This window comes from Mesoplodon densirostris, chromosome 15 (assembly GCF_025265405.1).
Source record: "Mesoplodon densirostris isolate mMesDen1 chromosome 15, mMesDen1 primary haplotype, whole genome shotgun sequence".
Classification (NCBI taxonomy): domain Eukaryota; kingdom Metazoa; phylum Chordata; class Mammalia; order Artiodactyla; family Ziphiidae; genus Mesoplodon; species Mesoplodon densirostris.
This window is the reverse complement of record NC_082675.1, coordinates 2215539-2234902: the sequence shown is the minus strand read 5'-3', so window position 1 is coordinate 2234902 and position 19364 is coordinate 2215539. Positions and strand designations below refer to the sequence as shown.

Genomic DNA, 19364 nt, shown 5'->3' with positions numbered 1-19364 from the left:
TAACACTCAGATTTCCTTTGACACATTCAGATGGTGCAGGTGGGATCCTGCTCAGCACTCTCTCCCACTCTGAGCTGGTGTTTTTGCTATGAAACCCTCAGGAGGGCAGGAGCCTCACAGCCTACAGGTTCATGGGTGAGCAAGGGGTTGCCTCTTACCTATTTTCTCCACAGGTGTGTTCAGGGGGAGGAAGCCTTGTCTGAGAAGCTGGTCCATCACCTCCTCATCGTCTGCCTGGATTTCAGAGACCATGTTACAAGGAATAAGGCCAAGCCGAGCGCAGGTTTCCCCACGGTAGAATCCATCAGCATCTTTATCACCGTAAACCTGGAGCCGTGGGAAGAAGTTAAGGCATTGGGATGGGCTGGTTCAGAAATACACCAGCTCTTCTCACGGTACAGTCATACCTAGTCAGAAACAGACTTGAAGAACATCAAAACGACCGGCACGTGGGTGTAAATGTGTACACGTAGCCCTCGCCCTATACATCTCTACCTCTAAGAACCTGTTTCTCCTCCAGGGTTTGGACAGCCCCTGGGCCTCCCATCAAGGGGGGGGGGCTGCTAGCTGAGGCCAGGTGATGAGACCCCACCCCACTTAGAAGTGCAAATGGTTCTTCCATAAGAAGACAGTGCCACTGTCGGATATTCTAGAAGTGAAAAAATCTCAACTAACAAAGAGATTCTGCGGGTACCATTCTGTGGGGTGAGCGTTACCATCCTTTAAAGGCCCCGTTTTATCAAACATTAGGACCACTTTCAAAGGCGAGTTGTCAGTGCCCTTTGGGAAATTTGCCAACTTAGGACTCAAGGCTCTTTCCCCTCTCCTAGGGAGCATCCTGCTTCTTCGTTCCGACTCCAGACTCAGGCCCCCCTCCTCTGCTGAGACGAAGGCTGAATGTCAAATGCAAAAGAAAGCAGCTTGTCGTTGTGATGTGTTAAGGAACTTGGGTCTGGCGAGTGCCCCCTCCCTATCCTCCCCCCTTACTCTCCCCCACCGTGCCCTCCCCATCACCCCCAGCCATGCCCCCACCTTGATGATCTGCCCTTCTTTAAAGGGAAGCTCCTCTTCTGCAGCATCTGGGTTCGGGGACATGGTGAGGGGGTCGTAGTCAAAAAGAGCCACAAAGATCCGGGGCGGGAGCTCTTCCGCCCCAGGGTCCGTCTCTGACTCTTCGTAGAAGTCTGGAGAAAGCCGGTTCCGCCCACCGTACTCATCTGGGAGCATGTGGGATAAAGGACAGGGTGCTAAGTCATTCCCGCAGCCATCCCCCAGCTTTACCCAGAAACATGAGCTGTTATAGGAAGTGGGGTTTCAGAAACTCCCCCACTTTGGGAGGCTGTAGCACTTTAACGTTTGTCTTTAAACAACACGGGCAGCTTAACGTGCAGGCAGAGATGGATCATGTCGACAGAGATGGGTTTGACAAGCAAATAACCAGTATACAACACAGGCACCAGCATGGCCCTAGGTGTGCTGCGTGTGAAGACACTGAGAGATAAAGGACTTCGTATCAAAGACCTCCCTGCAGGGCAGGCCTGAGCACCAGGGGCAGCAGGTGGGCGAGTCCTTGGGATTAGGACGCGGCCGCACAGGCCTGTTCAGGGGCCAGAGACCCGGAGACCCTCTGTGTGTTTCCATAACAGCTGAGCCAGAGTACATGGACGTTGAAATGCATCTGTATATTAGTCAAAGTTTGATATCGGTGACCAAGCTGCTCACTTAGCCCCCAATAGGTAAGTGGCAACAAATGCATTACAGCAAATTAATGACTTCCTAGCGGGATTGAGTTTCAAGTCTACCTACCATCGAGCTTCTAAAGAGAGTTCTGTTTGAAATCCTAATATATATGCATGTGTATTATTAGATATCATCATAATATGCATATATCTCACTATATATGTATACATTTAAATATATATAGAGAGAATGAACATCTGCTAGTAAATTATACTGTTCTGACCACACAGTAAGGGCTCAGAACATCAGTGGGAAAGCAAATGAGAAAAACTGCAATCATTAGAAGAGAGGGTAGGGGTGGGACAAGCAGCCAGTCAAAACTTGTGTCACCAGCACAAGTAGCACAGGAAGTGGGACAAGAAGACGTCACAGGTGTGTGGAAAACACAGGAGAGGTGGGGTGGGGGGGGAGGCGGGAGAGTCAAGAGCCTCAGCTGCTTTCACCAGCAGAAACATGTAGTTGAAAAATAAAAAAGGCACTTTAGCTGCAGGAAAGTTTGGTTTTTAAAATGCACTGAACTGTTTACATTATTTGAATTCGGGATCTTTTTAGGCTGCCGATAACCTAAACATTCAGTAACTTCGCTTCTGCTAGGGAACAAAACTTCTGAGCAGCAGGACCTTACTGATTTCTTCACACTGGTTTTGCTTTTATTTATAGTCAGTGAGAAGATCTCATACTTTCCCCCCTAGTTTTCAGTGTTATCTAAATTGAATAGTGTGAAGCTAATGGTACACCATCCTGTGAACTATGAACATCTCAGTGTAGGCAGTGATGCAGTGGTTTCTCGTGCTCATGGCTGATTTGCAGAAGGAACTTAACACAATGGTGATGTGATGCTAGTGGATGCCATTTCAGCTGAGGGAAATGTCAGTGAAGGAGCATTGTGGCTACAGCTTTGGCTGCACCCAGAGGGTTCCCAGGGCTTCTCCAGCTGAGTTGACGTAGTGACGGGGAGTCAAAGCATACAGGCAAGTTCACAGGGGCCAGTTCATAGGGGAGGGTTGGGTAGGTGAGCGTCACCCTGGAAGACTTTTGAGTCACACCTATAATCCACATCGAGTGCATGCTCTCAGGAGTTGGCTCGAGTTCAGGCACCATGCTATGTGGAAAACCGTGCCTTTACATCTTTAAGTCCCAAATCACACCGAGCACAAGTGGGAGGCATTAGGCATTGGAGACCAGAGGGGGATCTGAGGCTAGTGCCGACGCTCAGTGAAAACAGCGGGCAGGGTCACCCTCACCATTACAGGATCTCTCTCTAGTTTGGGGGCAGGAGTGGGGATGGAGTGGAGGTGGTTGGAGCACTTGGAGTTGGTGTGTATGAGTGGAAGTGTGGGTGTGCTGTCACTGCACTGTTTCCTCCAGAGAAGGTGCATTAGAGGCTGTACAAGAATCAGACCTCATGGGGAGAGAACAGTGGCCTCCATGGAATGTGTCCATGGAAATCTGGCTTCGCAGGGACCAAAGTGGGCAACCGAGAGGTTCTTCTCTTTCTTGGTGGCAGGCTAGACTCAAGGAAGAACTTATCTCCAGCTGCTGGTCTGACCTGGGAGTGGGCGCTCCTCCCTCTGCCCTGATGTGGAATGTCCTGGCCTGGGGTGGGAGGGGGTCTTTGTCAGGAAGGAGGAAGGGTCTGCACACCACGTGCAAAGTCGGGGCTCATGACCGGCCCGTCGGCTTCCGAGGCCACCTGTGCTGCCAGAATAAGCATCGTCCTTTACAGGTGAACTACTTCCCTCACTACCTGACCAAGGGCACCGCTTCCACTGTTCCTGTCCAATGTAATTTCCACGGAGGAAAAGGGGGTCACCTGTGAAACACACTTTACAGCTCCTCATCTCCTCCTTGCAGGGAAACCCAGGGAGAAGAGACTCCTTTCTAGAGGGCGAAGCTTTGTTTCTTTAGTTATTCATTTTTCTCATCTGGACACAGAGAAAATGTGCTCCATTTCCTTTTGCTCTACAAGGTCAGTAGCCAAAATAACTGGGGAAAATGCGGTGGGGGGGAGACCTGCACAGTCGGTTAGTAAGAACAGAATGCTTCTGAATGTGGCACTTCATGTTAGAATGGTAATACCCTCAGGCCTTTTCATCTGACAGGTAAATAACTAGATAAAGGCAAAGACCAAACATTATAGAGGAAGAAAGCAAACCCAGTGAAATCCTCCTTTGGGGTCATTGATCAATGTTATGAGGCCTTCCTTATGCTAATTATATGACTTAGAATTTATTAGATGTGGAGCTACATAATTTTTATCTTTTTAAATCAGAAGGGGCATTGTTTTCTTAATTTAGGAAACCCAGGGTATATTAAAAGTATAGTATATTTTAACTGTGAATGCATTGCTTATTAAAAATATATTTAGGAAGCATATGGTCTATAGACTTAAGTTCCTCTGAAAAAGAAAATGGATGCTTTTGGAGTATGGCAGACTTCTAAAGTATTAATTGCTGATATTTGCACAAGAAAAATATAACTGAACAGGTGAAACAGAGCAGGGCCCTGTGGTCCTTGCCCACCCCGCCATGTCCTCCACCTGCCTTCTGTCTGCGGAAAACCTTTAGCCAAAGAATAAGTTTAATCAGAGAAGTGAGAAAATGCAGAAGCAAAGGAAAATAAAGGAGACCAAATAATAATAGCTTAGTCATTAAGCAGAATAAGGGACCTTGAGTTCCTCCTCAAGGGCTAGAGATACTATCCTGAGCCGTGTCCTGGGAGCTGACTTGTAGACACTGAAACCCACATCAGGTGGAGAAGTTAACTACATGACGACCAGGCTGTAGCCATGACATAAGCTGCCACAATTCCGAGAACTGGCCTCAAGGAAATGGGAACAAACCGACCCTGGAACTGAGGACTCACTGTACTGAAAGCCATCAAGAGGACGCTGGTCAGACGACCGAGGACCAGTTTCAAGATGCCTGTCAGAGCTGCCTGTGCTGGTTCTGCACGTAGTCCCCTCCGTCTATAAAAGTACTTGCCCCCGACTGTCAGGGGAGGGGGGAGTCGGCCTTTGGACAGGTGTCCCCCGCCACCACCTGGTTACCAGCATCCAAAATAAAGCAAACTTTCCACCAACCTGGCCTCTTTGTTAGCTTTTGAGCAGCGAGCGGCCGGACCCCACTTCTGGTTACACAGGGACTAGATCTAGGAAAACAGTCTGTTCACACGTCACTGACAATTCACTTCCTAGGGTTTGCGGCATCATTCTCTTCTTTTTTGGTAGCTGCTGAACATGATTCACTTTTTAAAAAAAATAAATTATTTTTGGCTGTGTTGGGTCTTCATTGCTGCACGTGGGCTTTCTCTAGTTGCAGTGAGCGGGGCCTACTCTTCGTTTCAGTGCGCGGGCTTCTCATTGCGGTGGCTTCCCTTGTTGTGGAACACGGGATCTAGGCATGCGGGCTTCAGTAGCTGTGGCTCGCGAGCTCAGTAGTTGTGGCGCACGGGCTTAGTTGCTCCGCGGCATGTGGGATCTTCCCGGACCAGGGCTCAAACCCATGTCCCCTGCATTGGCAGGCGGATTCCTAACCACTGCGCCACCAGGGAAGTCCCACGATTCACTTTTGTCTTCTGAAATTATAATAGGTTCTTCAGTCTGTTTATGTGTATACGTGTATGAATATATAAAGTTTTTGATATTAATTATGCCTTTTACATGATTTCTTGCATTTCTCCATGATGAAAAATCAGGTACAATGAAAGCAACTGTATCACAGATTTAACATGTTTTGAATTCTATTATTAACAGAGTTTTTGGTTAAGCTGTTACCACAGCACTACTCTGTTTTTACCAACTTAGTGTCTTACCGAAATTAAGACACGTGTGCAGCCTTCTGCATTCTTTACCTTAAGACAAAACTGACTGAATATTGTCAGAGACTCTGATGGGGAGACTGTGGGTCCACTGAGGTTTTCCTTTACTCCCTTGCCCGGCTGGCAATTTGTAGCACCGTTATTTTCAGTCCTGTAGACATTCCTTCTCCATCCTAGGAGACTGGACTAGGAGACCCACGAGACATCCTGCAGAGCACAGCCCTGCTTGGTGCCGCGGCATTAATCTGCAGTCACGGGAAGGGTGGCAGTTCACGTGATGCGCATTCGCTCGTTAAAGTCGCAGGTGAACGAGGACTCGGGAACCAAGCTCAAGAGGAAGAAGAGTCTTGAACTGGTCCCCACCTCGTTCCTCAAGACAGTCAGTCTCGACAAGTCGTTTACTTTACAAGCCAGGAGCACCTACTTGACCTCCATTAATTGCTACAGGGGGAATTATACACAAATGAAATGAAGCTCTGAGAGATGTGGCCGCAGTTTACGACACTCAAAAACAGAGCGAGCTTAGTACCTACAGAACCCTGCTAGTGCATCTGTAGTAAGTGAAACCGGTGTTTTCCAGCTGATTTTGTTTATATTTCAGCTTATTTTGTTATTTTTCAGCTAAATGAATACGCTCTGTGTTTTCAAAGGTCAGTTAACAGTCTGAAATTTTTTACTGATAAAAATAAAAACATTCTAAAAACTGTCAAGATGGAAAAGGAAACTTTTGTTTCCCTATTGTTTGGGCTCTATGAGGAAGAAATGCCTGAAAGAAGGCCGAAACTTCAGGGGATCTGTATCGCTGTATAAAGTCTTTATTTTTGGCTGATGTGAACGAAGCCCGATTGCCTTTTAAACCTTAGCTATTTAAATGTGATTGGGGCTGTGTTTTCAGGTGTCTGGACCTCCATGGGTTGTCTTCCTTGAGCCCTGTCTCGCCAGATCAAGATGTTTTGCTCTCATCTACTTCTGTTCCGTGAGTGGGTCTCTTGCTTTGTTTCGTGTGTGTGTATGTGCGTGTGTGTGTTTTCACACAAAGCTAGTTTATTTGTGCTGATCACCAGATTCCATTATCTTGTGCATAATGCTTTTTGGAACTGTTTTGCAGGGGTTCATTACAGTAGTAGAAAGATTCCCATCTGACCTTCAGCCACGTTCCCCTCTTGGCGGATTGATTAGAATGGTTACAATGACAGCTTTCAGCATGGCTGGCTGAATTCCAAAAAGTCATTAAGAGAATGGAATTGGGTGCCAGAGGGTGACTCATGCACAAGGAGGTGGCCAGATGGACGGGGTCAACACGCAGTTCAGGGCACTCCTTCAGGCCTCCTGGTGTTTTTCATAACTTTCAACCCCAGTTGTCCAAGGGTTTCACACATACAGATAACTCTCCATTGACTCGAGGCTTGTTTAGATATCTGGAGTTCGGCCACCATCCCCGCCTCTGCTGCTCTGACCATGAGCATCTCACGAGAGCATGACCTAGGAGGCGGGGAGATGGCCCGTCACCATCTCTTCAGTGCCTATCATGGCAGCCTCTGCAGCGAAACAAGAAAAACTGGTAGGGAGAAGATTGCTGTCAAAAGTCGATATATTTTGAGAATACTTAAATTTCGGTTTTATTTATCTTGTGCTGTTACTCTGCCTTCTTCTGCCATAAATAATCGAGGGTGTTCTGTACTTAGTTGAAAATGCTATTCCTAATGACTTTTTAAAAATATTTAGATGGAGGACAAAGCAGCCACGTGCTCTGTGGTTAAAAGAAAGAGGGAGGCCTCCATCAGGCCCACTAACCGGCAGACGGGACCATCATCGGCCGGGACCTGTGGCGGCCGGCACTGCCATGGGGAAACCTCCGGCCCACGTGATCCACCCGATCAGCCCGTCCAGCAGTCACCGGGTTTCCTAAAATCTAAAGACAAAACAACAACACGGTCATAAGGCTTGCCAGCCGTGGGAAGGAAAGAATTGTCAGCCAAATCAATTCAACTTAGAAGCAGAAGCTCTAAAGGCAACTAAACTTAGCTTTTAACTGAAAGGTTAGCTGAATAACCTGGAAGAGGAAAAAGGGCTCACCCCAGGCACGCCGTCTTCTACAGCACAGGTGCTTTGCCGCACACGGGTAGGGGCGAGAGAGCATCCCTCGGGAGGCACCTTTCTGTTGCTGCTACCGCCGCCGGAGCCAAATGTTTTGAACCACAGTGAGAGTGGCTTAAAGACGACTCGTCACACCTTCGGCCCCTCTCCTAGTCTCAGCACAGCCCCTCCAGAGACCACAAAAGCGGGGGAAACACTGCATTTCCAAATGTCCCGCTTGGGCAAAGGTGCACGTGAGGTTACCGAAAACTCAAAGACAGAAGTTTCTGTGTGTTATCAGCTTGGGAGCTCATGGCAACGTCTTGGCCCTAATCCAAAGACACCCATCACATTTCAGGGCTAACCTGAACCGTCTCCTTTACGGATGTCTGCCTCTGATTCACACTACAGGTTTGCATCGCACCATATATGAGAATCAAAGCAAAACCTCCAGCTCACTGGTAATTTGAGTCAGGAAGTTTTCAGGGACACAGGGAAGGAACCGGGGCTGGGAGTAATGGAAATTAGTCTGTTACAGGCGGGGAACAGGGAGTGAGCAGCAGTTTGCGGGTGTCAGTGGGCTGTGGATCGGCGCCCTCTAGTGGACATATCACAAACTGCACCGGCTCAGACCCAGGGCCTGGAGCCCTGGGATGTCTCACCTGTGTTTTCATGGAAAAGTTCAGCATGACAGGAGCAAATGTTCTGAAAAGAGGACACAATATAGAGATGAATGAAGCCTTGAAGGAATCCCTACTCTTGAAAAGCACTCACAAGCCTGGAAGACAAGGCAGGGGGATGGGTCTAGAGCTGATGATGGAAAAGTCATTCTGAAAACTGGTCTCAGGAAAGAAACAGGGAAAAAAAAAAGAAAAAGAAAACCTTTGGAAACAGATGCAAAAATGGATCTCTTCAATCATTGTTCCCTATTTTTTTCAGTTACAGATGAAGGCCAACACCAACCACAACCAAAAACCAAAACCACGAGAGAAAAACCTTCAGTAACACCGGTAAGTCCTAAGTAAGTCCCCACGGTTCATTTTGCAAAGTATGTGTTGCCACACTTTTGGAGAATCATAGTTCAGCTAACCCTTAATTAAAATTTAGATTCAGTTGTCCTTTAATTAAAGCAGCCACACTCATCACTGATTTGGGGGTAGGCGGTCATCATTCTAAAGCAAAGTAAAGAAATCATCAGCATGGTCCAAAGACTAGGAAGCTGCATAGATCAAAGATGCATGGAAAATGAAAGAGAGCCAGCAGAGAGAGTGCCCGGGATGGACACCAAAATAAAAGAAGGTGAAGAAATGAAAACAGATTGGTTTGGCAAGCGGATGTGAGCGGGAGGTTTACTTCACACACCAAAGGACCGTCTGCAACCCGGGGAGGAGGCTGGGCGTGTCGGGCACTGGCCCTACTGTCGGACATTTTTATGCTTTTCTTCCACACATCCCGGAAATCCTCCTGGCCCGCGGGCTCGCCCCAGCTGTACTTGCTGGGGGTGGACCTCTCCGGGCTCGGGCGGGCTTCATTGCTCCTGATGGCGTGGCCAGGCTCCACTGGCTCCCCGAAATCTTCTTCGATGCTGCTCTGCCGGGTCAGCGTCCGGCGCCGGGCCAGCAGGGGCCTCAGGCTCCTCCTACAGGGACAGTGCCCGGGGCCGGGGCTGCACTGGGCAGCGGGGCTTCTGAAACTAAACCGCCTCTCTTCCTCTTCGCTCCCACAGTCCAGGCCGCTGTCCGGGCTCCTGGTGGCCGAGCGGCTGAACCAACAGCCTCTGTCTTCGAATACGAAGTCCTCGGCCTGGGGGCCCCTGGGTTTTGCAGGGACCCGGGAGCCAAGCGGGGCCTCGTGCCCCCTGCAGGGCCGGGCGGGCCTGGGCTCTCTGGCCAGCCGGGTCCGGGCCCTGGAGGAGGCGCCGAAGCCCTGCTTGTGCAAGAACTCACAGGGCTCTCCATCCTCCTCGGCTACTTCGGGGATACTGAAAAGCTTCTTACTGTGGTGAGTCTGTTGGGGATACGCGGGCAGCTCCAAGAAAGCACGTTCAGTGGTCCTATGCTTAGAGCACTCCTTAAGGGGGTGGTGTGTTAGAACAGGTGCCGGGAGTCAGTGTGTGATCAGATATGAAGTGGGGCAAAGGGAAGGAAAGAAAATATAGACAGAATTAGTCTCTGAGGCCACGAGGGGCAGAAAGCATGCTTGTGCTCGTGGTGGGAGGGGAGCGGGGGGAGGGGCAGATGGCATGCTCTGGCCGGGGCTCTGGAATGAGAACAGAATGGGTTAGACGGATGGGGCCGGAGCAGGGGGGCCGGGCAGAGCGCACGCAGAGCGGCCTGACGCCCTCAGGACCAGCCATGCAGCCCCAACAAGGAAAGAGTGGCAGCTGGGCCGCGGGTGCTGGGAGGACGGTGGCAGGAGGCCTCGCGCTGACCGAGGCGCTAGGATCTGTGACGCGGCTACACCCAGAGGCAGGGACGTCTGAGCCCGCTGCCCTCTGGCTGCACCTTCAGAAACTCAGAAGGCAGCTGCCGTGGGCCGCCGGCAACTGGAGATGACTCACAAAACGGGGACCCCAACCCGGCCACGCCACTGGACTCTGCACGTCCACCTAGGCTCTCGGCACCCTCTGAAATCCGTCCTCGTGCGCAGTAACCTACGGCCTCTCTCCCTGGCTCAGATCTCAGGCTGTGAACGCGGGGACCTCGGCACCGGGCGCCCCGAAGTCACGGCTCAGTCCGTGTCTGCAAAGGCTGCCTGTCTCTCCGCCAGACCCTGGACCTCGAGGCCCCCAGCGGGGAGCTGCGTCCCCGCCAGTATGGTGGCTGGCCCACCCACAGGGGCCTAATGGACATCGAGGGGGGGACACCCCATGGCCCCCGTCCCGGATGTGGTTCTCTCTCCGGATTTGCCCTCAGCCCCCTCCTCTGGTCCCGCTGAACCGGCTCGCTGGGCGCCCCTCCCGGGACACTCCAGCGACTCCACGACGCCGTAAGCCCACCGTCTGCCCCGCCACGGGCCTCCGGGGGGGCGCGTTAGAGACGCCTCCGCGGGGAAGCATTGGATTTGCTTCCCTGCCCCGTAGCCCACCGTCCTGTGCGCCCCTCGAGCACAGGGACCTGGCGTGTCGACCCAGGGCCGCGTCTGCCACGGGTCCGGAGCCCACGAGGGCCAGGCGAGGAGGGCGTGGCACACGCTTCGCTCATTTGCTCACGAGCGCCCCACGGAGGGCGTCTACTCCGGGGAACACGGAGGTGGAGAGGGAGAGGAAGAGGGAGGAAGCAGCGACCCAGCCCCGGGCGCTAGGCGGGGCGCACGTGAGCCAACGGGGCTGCCACGTGGGAAGGTGAGCCCGAGGGCCGTATCCCCAAGCTAAGTCTTGGAATTTCTGAAAAGACACCAGAAGTCCAGATCGCTGAACTTGCCCTGTGGGCCTTCTCCCCGGGAGACACGGTGACCTTTGGTTTCTCTGCTAACGCGGTGCAGGAAATACCATCCCAGAAGCGTCATGGGGGGGGGGGGGAGGGGAGGGGAGGGGAGGCAGACGCGCTTCGCCGGCCCAGCTCACGGGGAAGCATGGGAAGCGGGTCAGGCTGGACCGCGGGCAGCTTGGGACCTTCCTCCGCCAGGAAAGGTCACCGTGAATCCTGCTGGACGGCGGCCCGGGGGCGGGGGAGGAGGGGGGCCGGTGGGGGTAGCAGGAGCGGCAGCCGTGCGGGGTTTGCACAGGGATCTGGCAGGTTCTCTAGCGACAGCGTCTCCAGAGCCCTGCGGGGGACCTCTGCTGGGAGCACGGCAGGCAGCCCGGTCTACGCGAGCGGGCACTGAGCCGGCAGTCGGATTTGGATGTTGCCTTCTGTCCACCATTCAAAATGCGTGGCTCTGTGTTCCCAGAGAAAGGCCGGGGTCGGGCGGGGTTTTCCTCTCCAGAGCGAGGCCTTTTTCGTGTGAAAACCCCACAGCGGCCCGACCAGCTCTCCGGCCCTTTGTGTGTCTCCCCCGCTGGGCTGGGAGCAGCTGGAGGTCGGAGGTCACGTCCATCCTCATACCCCAGCCTGGCGGAGGGCCTGGCGCACAGGGGCGACCAGTTCGTGCCGAGTGAACAGATGCTCGGCTGGAACGGGCAGCAGCAGCAGCAGGACGGCTCCTGGTGCGTCCGGGGGCCTGGAGCGCGATGTCAGTCAAGGTGACCCCCCGTCAAACCCTTGGCCGACGGCTACGCCACAGGCGGAAGCAGAGGATGCCGGGGCCCCTGCTGGGAGGTGTCTGCGAAGGGGCTCGTGTGTGGACCCCGCTGTCCTCCAGGAGGGAGGACCCTCCTCTGACAGCCCCTCTCCCTGGCCCTCCCGCAGTCCAGCAGCGTCCACCTCGGTTGAGAATCTCTGCACGACTTGCTCCCAGTCTCCAGTCTGACTCAGAGGCGGACTCCTGCCCTCCCAGCCCCTGCTCCTCTGCGGATGGCCACGAAAGCCAGGGCTTTGGCAGGGGGGGAATCTTCTTTCTTCTATTCTTTCCGATTCAGTTCTTGGTACACAGCTGGGTGCCCCTGGGGGTGCCCAGTGGGTTCTCCCAGACTCCTTCACCCAGAACTTTGGGAAAGAGGAGGGACAGGAGACCCCAAGCGCAGACTCAATAGTGAGCGAAGCCCATGCGGATCTGTGGATTCTGCTTGCAGGGCCAGGTGCCTCTGGAGCCGGCCTCATGGACCGGCAAAGGGACAGGGATGGGGGGACTGTGGGGATGGCGGGGAGGGGCCCGGCGCCCCTGGGCACTGACCTTGAGGGCACTGTGGGACGTGCCGCCGGGCCGCCTCCGGCCCCCGTCCTCCAGCTGCATCTCCGAGTAGAGTTCTTCCTCGTCCTCCTCCATGATGTCCGAGAGGTCGGACCCCCGGCTGCTCTCCGTGTGGTACTCGTCTCCATGGCAACAGTGCGGCTGGGCAGAAGGGGATGGAGATGGAGGCGCAGCTCCAGCATGCGGGGGTACCCGGGGCCCCTCCTGGCTGGCCCTGCCCAGCTTTGCCCACTTCTGAGCTCAGAGTCGTGTCTGGGTGAGAGCCGCTCACCTCAGAGGTGAGGGAACCATAGTCCCCAAGCCCGCGGCGAGCTGGGATGGCAGACAGAGGACCAGACCAGGCCTCCCAACTCTAAATCTGGACGGGGGCAGGCAGAGACCCCTTGGGCTCTTGGCAGAACAGAATGCCAGGGGGCTCACAAGACACACAGGAAAACATCGCTTTTCTGGGTACCGTCAGCCTCTCCAACTTAGTGGCTGGACAAAGGCTCAAGCGACAGGTTGTAAACTCAGGTGGCAGCAGGACTCGAGGCCCCGTGAGCGTGTCCGTGGCATCTAGGGTCAGGGAGCAGGGAGTGCGGGGTGGCAGGCAAGTGGGTGCAAACGCACCATTAAGGGCGCCTAAGAGTTGTAAGAAAACCGTGCAGTCTGGAATTCACACACGTGCACACACTGGGCTGTCAAAGAACAGCCCGGTCTGGGTGGGGTGGGACCCCCCCTGTGTGGTGTGCCCACTCTGTGCCCAGTCTGGTCACTGACACCGGGGAAGGCCCGCTGCTGGGGGTGCTCGGGGAGGAGTCTGGGGACGGCGGGAAAGGGTCAACAGAAAAGCAAGGAACAGTAGCTTGCTAATGTGTAAACTGAAGCACGAGCAGCCCTGATGGGGGCTGGTCCAGTTCAGCGGTCCCGTTCCCACCCTCAAAGCAAGCGCCCGGTACTCAGCATCTTGAGTATTGGCAGCAACTCAAACTGCACACCCTGCAAGCTCAGACTGATGAGCCCCAAACATGCATAAAGCTGTTTTGTTTCTGCTGGATGGCGTCGATTCAGAGCAATTTCTTTATCCTCCTGGTGGGCGACCGGACAAGTGTATTTAATAGCATCTCGAGACATGTCTATTAACAATACCCCCGTTTCAATCGCTCCTCTAGATAAAGACGTGTCAGCACCTGAGTGGCGCTAAGTTCCCGGCCCGCTGATGGGAAGGCAGCGTGAGTGCCCAGGCTGGGGGTCCCGACCCAGCCGAGCCCTCAGAGAAGTGGCCCAGATGCTCTCAGCCTGAGACGTCTGTGTGTCAGCGTTTGAGCTGCTCCAGCCCTAATTCTTTCAGTCAGGCACTGCAGAGAAGTGAATTGATTTTAAATGAATAAACAAAGATCAGGCTGGTTTGAAAGAGGTCTTCCCAAGGCAAATGGGAAGGAACTCTCCTCGAAAACACAATCTCACTGGATTCAAACCCAATGATGACTTAGTAATAAACCCATGGGATGGAAGGAGGTGTCTGCTGTTTGCCAAATACATCATGGCTAAGCCATTCATAGGACTCCTATTCCTCTCTTCTGCCCAGTGAGATGTCATGGGAAGTCTTGATGGAGCTTCTGGAGAAGATTTTTCTACCAGTGAAAAGAGATGTGCCTGAGAAGAAAGCCCCCCTCCTTTTTCCCTTCCCTCCCTCCCTCCCTCCCTCCCTTCCTTCCTTCTTGGGGTGCTGTCATATGAAAGCGTGACGATTGGAGCAATGGCAGCCACTTTGTAACCATGAGAGAAAGGCCAAAAGAATGGAAGATTCAGAACCTAGAGCCAGGACACAACGGAGCAGCTGAATCAACCTTGCAACCTCCCACCTGAGACTTCCTGCAATGTGGGAGGATGAAATGTCTTTGTTATCTGAGTCATTATTAGTTGGGCATTCCACTTCTTGTGTTTAAATGAATGCAAACAGAATTATTTTAATCTTTTAGATAAAGAACCTGATGGTTGGAGAAGTTGAGGAACTTGCCTACTACTAGCAGTGGCAGAGCCAGGACATGAGTCCAAGTCTGTGAGATTCCAAGGCCCTCTTCTTGGCGAGGTTGTGACGCTCCCTTGCCGCAGAGCTGTGTGTTGAGGGGGCTGGAGGATCTGACATCTGAGGGGTCTTCAAGCTCTGACATCTCAAGATCTCAGGAATCTCCAGGCCCCACTCTTCCTGTTGCCCAGCGTTAGGTCTTGACACCATGAAAGGAGGTTCCCATTAGAATATGCATAATCAGAAACTGGAGACCAAACCCACATTGGATGGATTTGTCACTTGTTGAGCCCGGTCTGGGACAAGAAGCCCTGACATTTCTGTCCCTCCAAGGATGGGATGCTGACCGTTTAATTTCTGAATCTCCCATGATGCTTAGCACTTAGCAGATGCTCAGCACTCATCTGCCTGATGAACGAAAGTAAAGAAACAAATGGTAGGTTTTGCCTAAACTGAGACCCGGCGGTTACCTGGAGACTCACCTGAAGCACAGAATCAGCCCATGAACGGATACTCACACAGGGCGGTCAGGGAGGACAAAAACCTCACATTCCGACTTTTGAACTCGTCCCCCAGTGAGGTCACAAATGCGCAGGCACTGTGCAATCTAAACCTTCCAAATGGACTGTGACTGCAGTCACCCGGGAACCTGGGGCCGTGCACCCAGGAGCTGCACTCACCGGCTTGCCTAGCTCCGAGCCTTTCAGAAACTCGTCCACCGACGCGCCCCTCCTCTTGACGTCGGGGGACTCGTAGCTGTCTTCCTCGTCCGAGTTTGCGTACTGCCCACTGCCCCTCTCCAGGAAGATGCTCCTTTTCTCTAGCTTGGAAGAGAAGAGGGGAGGTGTCAGGGGAGAGGCCGCCTGACCCTGGGGGTGGGTGCAGGGCAGGCGGCTTCCAGGCCCCATGTCTTCTGGGCTCCATCATTTCCTCTGCCTCCTCGGAGCCACTGTGTGAAGGGACTTGGGGTGAGTGACCCGCACAGGCTGGCGGGCGTTTTCTGATGCTGCCCTGGATGCCCGCCGCCCCTCCCATGCCCACCAGAACTAGCTCCTGCCTTTGCAGGAGGTAACGCGTGGGTGCTGAAGAAAGGCTCCTCTCCCTCTGTTTGCCACCTTGGCCCGGCTGTTAATGTGATCAATTAACCTTTTCTTGAATATGGGAGCTCAGAGGTTTGCTTTCTCTCCACACCTTCTGAAAGGGGAAGGCAGGCCGGGGGGAGGTGGGGAGGTGGCGGCTGTCTCAGGTGTTCCTGGGCCCAGCCTCTGGCTCCAGCCCGCTCTCGGGAGTCCTGTCTGGGAGCTCAGGGTGGTGGGATGCATGGCTGCTACCCAAGAGGGCGGGCGGGGGGCAGAGCTCCCTTGCCAGCCCCTTCCTACACCAAAGCACCTGGGCTTCTGCTTTGCAGGAAATCAGGGCGGAGCGCCAGGGTGCCCGTACTAAATGTGCACATTCTGAGGCACTTCCTTTAGTCAAGGGTACAAACTGCTGTGAACTATTAACAAGTCGGGAGATTCCACAAAAAGCCTGGATTTCCAGTTTTTCAACAGGCACTGAAGTGCTGTCACAGTACCTCTTCCCCCTGCTGGTTGCCTGGCCGTGGCCCGCCTACCTCAGCTCTGACCTCTAGGGGTCTGGCCTCTCCTCAAGTTCCTGACCCAGCCTCCAGCCCCGAGGGGGCCTGGCCCGGGCCCTGGGATGCCCAGGAAGTGAGGGTCTCCTGGCACCAGCATGGATGTCTCCACCTGCATCTCAGAGAAGGCACTGCCAGGGGTTGCCGTCCTGGAGAGACCCCCGTGGGCTGGCTGGGCAGAGCTGAGAAGACCACCGACCACCACTGTCCCCTCTGCCAGGGCCCTAACCTCGGGCTTGCAGCAGACAAGCTGGGCGCCCTGGTAGACAAATGCGCTCAAGGGAGAGAGACAGGGGTTTGGCCCAGGCAGGGAGGGGCACGTGGCCTAGCTCAGGTCCACGTCCTGCTCTCCAGCATCACTTCACGGGTGCTTCTTACAATTTCTCGCCTCACTGCACATTTCCTCTGGGACGTGGCCACACTGTCATCCGAGTACTCCTCCCCACGGTCCAGGCGATTTCCAGTGATAGACATGCAAGTATATTTATGTGCATGCATTTCTATATGTAGGTATCTATGTATACATACGTGTATATAAATGTGTGTGCATGTATGTACACACACGTACGTACATATGTCTATCCGTGTGTATACACACACACAGGCACATACCCACATGCGCAAACACACACACACAGCTAGAAGTCTGAAGTGAGCTAGCCAGGAGGTGACCCTCGTTTAGGAAGATGTGCCCCCAAGCCCACTCCCAGGAGGCACCTCTCAGATGCCTGCACACAGACCAGTGCCTGGTTAGCGGGTTGTTAGCTCGTTTGCTAAGCCAGGCTGGTGGATAACCGTTTCCTCTGGTTATCTGGGTCCATATCTACGCAATGGAAACACACGTTGATTCCGACAGGCTCAGGCCTGGAATGCCCTGGAATGCAGCCCTAGGGGAAAACTGGAGGATGAACACGGCACCCTTCTCCCCAAGTAAAGGCCGCCACTCTGGGTGCTGAGTGTTCGGGGCGCGCCTCCCTGCAGACTCGGGGTGCCCATGGAAGGTCCCATCCCCGCTGGACTGCAGGGACGGACTGCACGGCACGGGCAGCGGTACCGGCGAGGAAACGCCCAGCCTTACCCTGCTGCTCTCGGCCACCCTCTGCGCGGCTTCCCGGGCCATGGCCTTGGCGACGGAGGTGGAGACCGGGGCGCCCTGCGGCTGCGGAAGGATGCGGCTGGGCGAGGGCGACCGCCGCCCCGGGCCCGAGCCCTGCAGGCCGGGCGGCTCCAGCAGGCGCCCGTGGGCCGGAGCAGGCGCCCGGCCGAGCTCCCAGGCCTCATCCGCCGCGGCGTGCGGACCCAGGTGTTCATCTTTGGTATCGGGGGCTCCGGCACTTGCTAATGGCTTCGGTGTGGGAGCAGTTCTCAGGTGGGGGGCAGGAGGCAACAGGAGGTCGGGGGGGATGGCAGCGACGGCAGAGTCTACGGACTCGCCCTGGGCGGAGAGGGTCCGCACGGTCACGCCCTTGGCTTCGAGGCTCCGCAGCCGCACCAGCTCCACGGCCGTGCCGTCCGCCGTGGGAGAGATGATCTCAGCTACCTGCGCGCAGACAGAGCGGGGTCAGGGGCCGCCCGGGCGCCTCTCCAGCAGCCAGGGCTCTGGGCCCCGCCTACATCCAGCTCAAACCGCACCGCCCGGCCCGGAAACCACACCAGCCCCGCCTCCCGCCCGCCGGTGGACGCCTGGGGGCACCTCTGAGCACGCCCTCTTCTTCCGCGTCCAGAGCCAATCCAGGAGCAGACGCGGGGGCCGCAGAGGAATCAGAACGCCGGGCGTGTTACTGCCAAAGCGTGGCCCCAGGGAAGTGCCAGTCAGAGGCCAAAACGGGCTTCCGGCCGTGGTGGGCACGTGACTGCGGCCCCTCCGGGCCCTGCCTGCTGGGCTTCTGCGGGGAGCTGGGAGGAGAGAGGGCCCTGCAGCGGCCGCTCTCCCGGGGCGAGCTGGGACACCGCCCTGCGTCTGATGCAGCAGCCCTGGGCCTGGGGCCGCGGGGGACAGGGTGGGGAGTGGAGAGCAGACAGAAGCGTGCTCCAGCCCCGCCCCCCAAGGGCAGCCGTGTCCGTTTCCTGTGCCGGGACCGGCTGGGGCTTGAGATTACGGGCTCCCCTACAGCGGGCATTAACACTTCCCTGCAGCGTTTCCGGGGCATTTGGACTACCGTCTCGCCAATAATCGGTTTGGTGGAATCTACTGAGTGGGCTCTGATATCCTGGGGCTCGAAAGATGTGAATTTTTGGTACCCAGGGGAGAACAAGAAAGGTCCCGAGCAGGACAGGTAGTCACTGCGGGAGAAGGGCAGACAGCACTCTGCGAAGGAGGACAAGGATGGAATTCTCCGTGTCCTGCAGCCGAGCCCGGGATGGCGGCGCAGGGGGTGCTTAAGTAGCTGCTGGGGGGTCTTGGGGGCTGAGGAGAGAGGGAGAGTCGCCCGTCACTGAGCGGAGAGGGCTGGGGCCTCTGGGGCGAGCGCTGCCCCCGCAAGGACTCACCCTCTGCCCTTTGGCATACACGCCGTAGCCGGTGACGTTGGCTCCATTGGACAGCCCCGTGGCCGTCAGGGCGGGCGGCTTCCAGGAGACGTGGACAGTGGCTGGGGTGGCCGCGGCCTGGACGGCAATGTCCTGGGGCGGGGCGGGAGGACCTGGGGGACAGAGCAGAGCTGTCAGGACACGGCCCTCTGGCAGAAGAGCTGCCACCACGCCCGGCTGGGGGCGCCCGGAAACGAGATCTTCTGTTCAAGCCTCCAGGGGTCGCGGGCAGAATATGAAGCGTGAAAGCAGGGCACGAGGGTGAGGAAGTGGCGGCTCCCGGACACACACGGTGCCCTCCTGGAACCCCGCTCACGGTGCTCCGTCCCCAGGGGAGCCCGTGACCCGGGCCAGGCCAGCCGGCCACGAGGACCCAGCGTCTGGCAGAGGAAAGAAATCCCTGCCGCCTCTCCATACTCTTCTGCGCCCCTCCTCCCTCCGCCTTCCCTGTGTCCCTCCGTCTCTCTCTTCATCAGACTTGGGGGCAGTGAGCTGGACCGCACATCCCCCATCTCACCACCTTGTGGGACAGGACAGAGCCGGAAGCTGGAGAGAGACGGTTCTGATGAAGCCACCCGGCCCTGGACACCGGCTCTGCACACACACTGCACGGCTGACCAGCTGGGCCGCTTCCTTTGCCCCCGAACCCATTTGAATCGCGCTCACCATGGAAGTCTTGAGCAGCTACTTCAACCAACAAGGAGGCCAGGGTCATGTCACTGGTCCTTCCAGGTGGCTCTTGGGGACAGCAGGACCACCTGTCTGCCC

The 19364-nt window shown here is 55.3% G+C and overlaps 1 protein-coding gene across 7 annotated transcripts in view; it reads right to left on the bottom strand.

The window, feature by feature from the left end:
- RIMBP2 (RIMS binding protein 2) overlaps nt 1-19364 on the bottom strand; it is a 73989-nt gene that overhangs the window by 17060 nt on the left and 37565 nt on the right. For 5 of the 7 annotated variants that reach the window (XM_060118954.1, XM_060118952.1, XM_060118953.1 and 2 more), the window contains 7 exons: nt 18558-18709; nt 17146-17607; nt 15115-15258; nt 12409-12567; nt 7354-7471; nt 1033-1217; nt 159-327 (listed from right to left, as the gene is read on the bottom strand). In XM_060118954.1, the coding sequence (XP_059974937.1) occupies nt 159-327; nt 1033-1217; nt 7354-7471; nt 12409-12567; nt 15115-15258; nt 17146-17607; nt 18558-18709 (1389 nt within the window). Of the gene's footprint in view, nt 1-158; nt 328-1032; nt 1218-7353; nt 7472-8997; nt 9706-12408; nt 12568-15114; nt 15259-17145; nt 17608-18557; nt 18710-19364 lie in introns of all 7 variants that reach the window. The other 2 variants (XM_060118949.1, XM_060118950.1) reach the window with 1 other exon arrangement.